Source organism: Salminus brasiliensis, chromosome 15 (genome assembly GCF_030463535.1).
Source record: "Salminus brasiliensis chromosome 15, fSalBra1.hap2, whole genome shotgun sequence".
NCBI lineage: Eukaryota > Metazoa > Chordata > Actinopteri > Characiformes > Bryconidae > Salminus > Salminus brasiliensis.
The window spans coordinates 10819-20000 of NC_132892.1; the positions used below are offsets into that span (position 1 = coordinate 10819).

The window sequence follows — 9182 nt, forward strand, 5'->3', positions numbered from 1 at the left end:
ACCTCATTCAGTTAAGAAGCCCCAGCACTAACCCTGAGCCAGGGCCCAATCAGGACCTTAACCAGTTTACAGACCCTATTAGCAGCAAGGGAAATAACTCCACTACAGTTCCTTCTAAACAAGGACCAAGCACCAATACTCTCTTAGGAGGTGGGGCCAGCTGTACTACCACCAATCCCAGTCATAAACAAAAATCAAACCCTGAAGCCCGGCATGTCCTACAACAATCTCAGGAACCTGAAAAAAGCCCAGAATCAGAATCCCTTAAGCGACCTCTACGTAGAGTTGCAACTGGGGAGGAGGTGATTAGTGAAACACTTTCCAGTTAAACTAACCCAGGATGCTAGTACCTCTCCAATCCGACAAGACACCCAGGAGGCAGGAATCTCTCCAACCCAGAGCGCAGAAGAAACAAGCTGTTTCACATGCCATGTACATTATGGGGATAAATATGCCAACGGGCATCTTCAGACTGGAGACTCCAACCTTTTCAGACTACCTGAAATTAAAGGCAACAGAGTACAGGTGGACAGCTACCCAGGGGCTCAACTAGCACATGCTTATCATATTCTTAAACACAAACCCCCAACCTGTGCAAACACACAAAAGGTCATTCTATCCTTTGGGATAAACAATAAACAATAGGACCCAGAGTAACCCCACACTGATCAAAAAAACAACTGTCAAGGCTTCTGGGGGCAGCAGAGGGCACCTTTCCCAATGCAGTAATACATATCCCCCTGATCAACTACAGTGGTAGACTACCAACCATGATGAAAAACAACATTCAGATGATGAACAATTTCATCAAGGAGTCAGGCAAAAGTATTCCAGCCATCCTTAAAGAAAATGTTGCCACAACCCAAGATGATGTGCACTGGACACGAGCAACTGCACAAACCATTTCCAATCACTGGCTTTTTCATTTAAACTAACTACCCCAAAAAAACCCAGGCATGCCTCAGGCCAGGGACAAGAAAGTAATCAATCTATCCAAAATGTTTACCCTAACCACCAATCAAACGTCACTCCTACAAAAAGGACTTATATTCCCACCTGTATGGTAAAATCCACCACCAATACGGAACTACTAGCCCAAATGACTGACTACCACCGCAGATTAAAATTAGCCATGTTTTTTGAGGAAACAGGGGAAGCAATAAACAACAAAAAAACATTCATGCCCAAATCTGACTGGGAACCTCCGGAAACCAAATTGCCCCAACCACTAAAGGATATAACAACACTAAACTTGAATGCACTGAAAGATCTCTCCATACAACCAGACATTACTAAACCAAACCTAACCACCCTAGAGGAAGAGACTTTAAAAACACTAATGAAGGATGGAAGTCTGATAATAAAACCGACCGACAAAGGGAACGCCACGGTCATCATGGACCGCACACAATATGTGCAGGAAGTAATTACACAATTAAACAACCAAACGTACTATAAAAACCTGGACAGACCAATTTATCTAGAAACAAAGAACCTTATTAAAGAATGCTTGAGTAAGCTCTCAGTGGGATTCATCACCCCAAAACAGGGTCAATATCTCACAGGGGAGGACCCCCCACGACCAAGACAGTTCTATCTTCTCCCCAAAATACACAAACCCCGGGAAAATTGGCCAACAGAGATCATGCCACCAGGTATGCCACCCATAGTTTCTGACTGTGGGAGTGAAAGCTATAGAATAGCAGAATATCTGGACCACTTCCCAAATCCCCTAGCTACAAAACACCAAAATTATATCGACACGTACGATTTTATAGGGAAAGTTAAAAACATGAAATTACAGAACAAAACCTTCCTGTTGATCTATACACTAATATAGACACAAGAGGACTCCAAGCTGTCGTTTTAATCAAAACCCTGATGAACCAAAGACCAGATGAGGAGCTACTAGAATTATTGGAAATTAGTTTAACAAGAAACAATTTTGAATTCAATAATCAATTTTACCTCCAGACGAAAGGCACTGCTATGGGCAAAATAAATTTGCTTATGTGCTTATCAGCATATGTGAACATATACATGGCAAACTGGGAAGAAACAGTGTTTCCAAAATGCAGATTCCTGCAGGGACACAACCTTCGGTATCTGGATGACATCTGGGGAACATGGCTGCACTCAGAGGAACTATTTCAGGATTTCATATCCACTCTCAAAACCCACCATGAATCCATTAAAGTCAAGTACAAAATCGATAGCTCGCATATTGATTTCCTGGACACAACAACTTAAAGGCCCAAACTTTCCAATACCAAAACACAGCCAATACACAGCTTCCACCCCAAGCACACCTTGAGGCATTATTAAATCCCAACTAATCCGTTTTGAAATTTACCCAGTTAAACAGTGACTTTCAAAAAGCCACTCAAACCCTCTTTAGAGCATCGCGCGCTCAGGGATACCCCAGATCGTTCCTGCGTTCGGTATACAAGGATTGGGAAAAACACAAACAATCTCAATGCTCTGCAAATCAAACCATCCCATTTGTAATGAGGTACTCAAGAGACCCATTAATATTAAATAAGATACACAAACAGAACAATCTGCTGGTTGACAATACAAACACAAAAACCTGAAGGATCTATTGGTGCACAGCAGAATGTGGCCCCCCAATCAACACTCTGCAATTAGGTCACCTTAGAAAATTGTAAAAAATAAATAAATAAATAAATAAATAAATAAATAAAACCCACCAAAATCAAACAGCATATTCCATTCCCAAAACAATACCTCTAAACAGACAAAACTGGGTCCATCTAATTCTGTGCAGTCAGTGTGGGAAACAGTATGTGGGAGAGACCGGCACATCCATCAGAACCAGACTTCTGTACACATCAGTACAACATCAAACATAATAAGAAGAAACAGTCATCTAATATCGCACTTTCAGAGGCATGGTCTAAATAAGCTAAGAGTCAGAGCTCTGGACCACAATCCCAACTGGACAACCAGACAAAGAAGACTGAAAGAAAAATGGTGGATTAAAAGGCTATATTGCGTATATACTGTTCCCCAACAGACTGAACAAGAGGGAAGAGTAGATAGAATGTAAATAGTTTTCTCTTTTGTCTTTAAAAAAAATAATAAAATGAATAAAAAAAAACCTGAGAAAGAAACCTGTTCAAATGATGACAAGAGTGTCTCTTAAGGACAACCATACCCGGATGTCATGCCTGGTCAGGCGTGGCAGTGAAAAACCAGGAAACACTTGCAGGGATGGGACGATGCAAGACTTTAATAAGCACAGTTAGGGCAACACAAAACAGGGTTTATAAACAAGATGGGATAAGCCAACAACCAAAACCAACAAATAATACAAACTTGAGCAATCAGACTGGACTTTAACAAAACAACAAACAGGGGACCGGGAAGAGTAAAGAGCTTGAGTACACTAGCCATTAACAAAACCAAAACAGGGCAGGATAACAAAAAACTACTGAGCCTAACTCGGGAGGGGACAGGGGCATGGAGGAGAACAGAAACCCACCTGCAGCACCTGGGTGCTAAACAGGGCAGATATTAATAACAACAAAAAGCCACAAGCCGGGCTCTGGCCTACACAAACAAAACACCAGGACACTCAGGGAAGAAAGGCTAAGTGCTAACAAGCACAGCTAACACAGAAACCAAACAAGAACAAAAGCAGGTTTACCAAAAACAAACAGATAAACAGAGCACAAGAGACACGGCAAAGAAGGACACTACTGGAGCAGGCTGTGGAAATCTCTGGACCTTGGAAGTTTCAGTGAATTCACGGCAACCGGTTCAATGAAGGCATAAGGCTTTTGTAGCCACCGTCCCAGGTGTTGTGCATGAGGTTAACGAGGGGAAGAGGCTGCAGTGCGCATGCTCACCAACTCCAGAAGCTTGGCTCCTGACAGGGCTCATGGGCGGAGCCCTGGGATTGCCCCGGGGAAGAGCATGAGAACGAGGCCGTGACACCGGATCACTCTCAAGTCTGTGTCCTACTTAAGAACCCATTAGCATGCACTCTAACTTACCAAATTCATCGCATTATCACAAACCCTATTTTAGTCCCAGTGAGACCCTAACCCTAAACACTACCTTACCCTAACCTTAACCCTAGCCCCAGCCCCTTACCCTAATCTTAATCTAGTCCTAACCTTAATCATAATCTAAGACATAACCCTGACCCTGCTCAGTCTAGCAGTGCGTACTTCACTCTGCCCTCCTCTTAACAGCTGACTCAATAATCACAGATTTACAAATCATATCAAATCTACTACACCTCAACCTCACACCTGTTCCTCATCCTGCTCACATCACTCTAATCATAGGATTTCCAATACACCTCAACCTCACACCTGTTCCTCATCCTGCTCACATCACTCTAATCATAGGATTTCCAATACACCTCAACCTCACACCTATTCCTCATTCTGCTCACATCACTCTAATCATAGGATTTTCAATACACCTCAACCTCACACCTGTTCACTCCCTGCTTTACTGTAGCATTGGGGAGAGGGAACAGGTGAGCAAACAAGGCCAAGTAGGTCTAGAGGGTGTCCTGCTCAGTCTAGTGGCACACTCCTCACTCTGCTGCCTGTTCCTAACCCTAATCTTAACCCAACCCTAACCCACCCTAACCCTAACCCGTAACGTTTTTATAATATTTCCCTAACCCTAACCCTAATGTATAGAAAAATAACATTTCTACTCTGCACAGAATAAATACATCATATGGTTCTATTGCATTTTCTACAGGCCTTCAAAAATGTATGACTTGTCTGAACATTCTGTAATTTTTATACACATACATAATTTACATGTAAATATAAAGAGGTACTACAACTGCTTAAACTGCAAACAGGAGTAATACACAAATATAATACTTATTAGCACAATGATGCAATTTTTAATGCTGGCCAATGCTTTTATAACAAATACAGAAATATGCTACAGGATTACGTAAAATATTACATACATAGTAGATTACATGTAATAAATATACAAAGTAAAAAAGGCAAAATCTCATAGAAAAGTTTTGTACCGTACTGATTGACGAGTCCTAAAATCTCATCTCTTTCAGTCTTACAAATTATTACATCAACTATAAAATTTAAACTTGGTTAAATGATGCCCACCCCTAGATATTATGATTGATGTTAACACCATAAAATATAATAACAGTATCTTAGATACAACTTAATTTCACACATTCGCCCTGCATAGCTTCAGGGAGAAAGAATAGTGAGCAAAATAGGCCTATTAGGCCTAGACGATGCTCTGCTCAGTTTAGCAGTGCACTCCTCACTCTGCTCTCCTTTTAACAGCTTAATAATCACAGGTTTTCACATCTAATATAGAACAATTCCACACCTGGTGAGAAGGAAATGGGGGAGCAAACATTCAAACAATCTCATTCTCAGCCTATCAGGAACAACGTAGTATCTCATATATATTTGCATTTTTAAAAGCTGTTTAACTGGAAAGTAAAAATGATTTTGCTCAAAAACACTGTATTAGAATAAATTACACATAAGAATAAATTAAGTAGTTAATAAAGCCAAAAAAGTAACACATTTTGTGTATAACTATTAATATTATAAGTGATAACTATTCCCAATCCTTTCCTTAAAGAAAACTGGTTTTTATTAGTTTATTAGTTATCATTTCTTCTGCTGTTATTGAAATTGATAAAATCAAATTGAAGCAATGTTATGCTGTGCTTCAGAGCATTGATAAGAAATCTACTACCAAATATACTCTCTAGAAACAAATATAAATTTGAAAATAAGAATCAAGCGTTTTTTAAAAACGTTTTTAGTGTGCTGATGCTTGTTTGTATGTAATGCATATATGTATGTTTGTGTATTTACCTGGACTCTACAGTACATATGTGCCCTGCTGACTGTATATAAAAGGTTGGTTCAGCTCAACTTTCATTGGTTGACAGTCTTTCAGGCATTACATCAACGTTGTGTTTCAGACCAGAGAATTCATCCACACCACAGGATACGGACTCATAAATATTAAACCTATTTCCAATGTATGATTACATCTGGAGGATACAGCCTCATACATGAGGACAAGTGAATGGTTTTAGTAAACAGGTTCAATCATGTTTTCAGAGCATGGCATTACCAATCAGTCAGCTCCCACAGTGCCCCCACCCTGTGGCTCTCTTAAATCCATATTAAAGTTACTTTGGCCATGTACTAGATAGACACACAGCAGAAATTTGACACATCAGACAAGTCATAATTAAAAAAAAAAAAAAAAAAAAAAAAAAAAAAAAAACATTTTCAGATAACCCTAACCCTAGTCATATATATATTTTTAAAAACGGTTTTGCTGTTACTCTTCCCAAACCTATTAGTGTCATGCAAAACATACATCGCATTTATCACAGATATAAATTCATATTCTTTATTACATTTACTGCATGTGTACTTGCACTTCTGTTAGATGTTAATGCATTCTTTTACTAAGCAATGACATAGTGGAACTCCTCTAGCTAATTTGAGAGGACATCATAAATGTATGGGCTGTAGGCTGGATGTGGCATTTAGAACTTACATTTATATTTGTTTTATAATTAAGTTTCAGAAACAATTTAAACCAAGTTCCTTTTCTGTAAAGTAGTTTTTATTTTTTAACTCCAGGTTGGGATCTGTAATGGCTTTAGGTGTTACTGCCCTTTTTGTTCTTAATGCACTTGTGTCTTTTAAATGTACTTGAATGTCTGAAGCTCTTCTCACAGTCTGAGCAGTAATATGGTTTCTCTCCTGTGTGAATGCGCTGGTGTTGAAGGAGATTACTCTCTCGAGAAAAACTCCTTTCACAGTCTAAGCAGTGATATGGTTTTTCTCCTGTGTGAATGCGCTGGTGCTGAATGAGATTACTCTCCTGAGAAAAACTGTTCTCACACTCTGAGCAGTGATACGGTTTCTCTCCTGTGTGAATGCGTTGGTGTGTGTCCAAATGACTTTGTTGATTAAAACACTTCCCACAGTCTGAGCAGTGATACCGCTTCTCTCCTGAATGAATCCGCTGGTGGGTGAAGAGATGGCTCTGTTGATTAAAACACTTTCCACAGTCTGAGCAGTGATACGGTTTCTCTCCTGTGTGAATGCGCTGATGTGTGCTAAGATGACTCTGATGATTAAAACTCTTTCCACAGTCTGAGCACTGATATGGCTTCTCTCCAGTATGAATGCGCTGGTGTTGTTGGAGTGAACTCAGTTGATTAAAGCTTTTCCCACAGTCTGAGCACTGATATGGCTTCTCTCCCGTGTGAATGTGCTGGTGTAGTTGGAGAGTCCTCTTATGATTAAAACTCTTTCCACAGTCTAAGCAGCAATATGGCTTTTCTCCAGTGTGAGTGCGCTGGTGTGTTTTCAGATTACTCTGTCTAGTAAAACTCTTCCCACAGTCTGAGCAGTGATGCAGCTTCTCTCCTGTGTGAATGTGCTGGTGTTGAAGAAGATTACTCTGATGATTAAAACTCTTCCCACAGTCTGAGCAGTGATATGGTTTCTCTCCTGTGTGAATGCGCTGGTGTGTTTTGAGATTACTCTGATAATTAAAGCTCTTTTCACAGTCTAAGCAGCGGTAACTTTTCTTCTTGCCTGTGTTTTTCTGCATTTGTCTACGAGGTGGAAGAGCAGACATTTGCTGAGTGTTGTAGATTTTACTGGACGCCATGTTCTTCCTCTTTTCATCAGCTTAACATCTTTGAAAAATCTTCTGATTGTGTGTATTTTTGAAGCGAAATTTCAACGAGGAAGGAAAATCAACACTAGGTGCAGGAGAAGACTTTGAACAGGACAGCATTACATTCTGGGGGAACAGAAAAATAGAGATAAGCTCAATTCAAAATACCAATAAATCTGTGAGAAATGGAAAAGATTGAATTGGAGAACAAAGCAATGAATACAATAATCATATACATGATATTCATCTGTTTTTTTTTTTTCTGTTTAAGCACTCCACATTATTTTCTCCATATTTGCATGCATTTTACAGGAGTGTGCCCAAATAATGTATCATTTATTAGCCATGTGGAAATTTCATTTGTATCCTTCAATATTACATTAGCCATAATTATTACTTATGAATATCATGAAACAAGATCTAAATTAAGCTGAAAACTCTAGCTTGCTTATCTAGCATTTTTTACTTTTGGCCTTGATGAAATTATTACTTGCTTACTTGCAAGTATTACTTGCTAGTGTTGCTAGGTGGTTGCTATGTGGCTCCTGTGCAGCTCCAAATGATTACCAAGCTGTTGCCAAGGTTGCCATGGTATGACATGTAGTTCAGTTATTAGGCAGTTGCTATGCTGTTCCATCTGATTTTACAAATGACTGCTGTGGCTATAATCGCACAGTTTCTACAGTTGTTGCTGTTTTATTCTAAATGTTTGCTGTGATGTCCCAGATGGTTGCTATGCCGATGTTATGGAATTAAGTCCCAATGTTGTTCCAAGGTTGCTATGCTGTTGTAAGCAGTTGGTACAGCATCCCAAGTGGGATATGGGGTTTATAAGTAGTTGACATGCTGTGCCTCATGGCTGCTTGTCATAGTTGCAATCTAGTCTGGATAACATACTTCACAACAGACCCACTTGTTGCATGAGAAAATAGATTCCATATATATGTGTGTGTGTGTGTGTGTGTGTGTGTGTGTATACATGTTTGTGTGTGTCCACATGGTTCTTATTCTAGAAACACACTGTCAAGTATAAACTCACACAACATACTTAATAAAAAGAACACTCAAACATAAGATATCCTTACAGCACAACACAAAATAGGTTAGCTCAAACTACCCTTAATCTTAGAAATAAAAATAACAGATAACAGATAATCCTATAACCCTTCCTAAACTGAACATTTCTAAACACCACGGAAAAACATTAAGCTGAAAATCACATACTTACAAACAAACAGGTCTTATCAAGAGACCACAGGAGGAGACCACAGGACCACAGAGGGAGACCACAGGACTACAGAGGGAGACCACAGGACGAGACCACAGGAGGAGACTACGAGACCACAGAGGGAGACCACAGGAGGAGACTACGAGACCACAGAGGGAGACCACAGGACCACAGAGGGAGACCACAGGAGGAGACCACAGGACCACAGGAGGAGACCACAGGACCACAGAGGGAGACTACGAGACCACAGAGGGAG

At 40.0% G+C, this 9182-nt stretch overlaps 1 protein-coding gene across 1 annotated transcript in view; it reads right to left on the minus strand.

Moving 5' to 3' along the window:
* Positions 1-6301: 6301 nt before the first annotated feature.
* LOC140535976 (uncharacterized) overlaps positions 6302-9182 on the minus strand; it is a 3625-nt gene continuing 744 nt past the window's right edge. The window contains exons 1-2 of the mRNA XM_072657571.1: positions 8927-9182; positions 6302-7824 (exon numbers count right to left, since the gene is read on the minus strand). The exon at positions 8927-9182 is cut by the window's right edge and continues 744 nt beyond it. Of these exons, the coding sequence (XP_072513672.1) occupies positions 6667-7689 (1023 nt within the window). The 5' untranslated portion in view covers positions 7690-7824; positions 8927-9182 and the 3' untranslated portion in view covers positions 6302-6666. The remainder of the gene's footprint in view (positions 7825-8926) is intronic.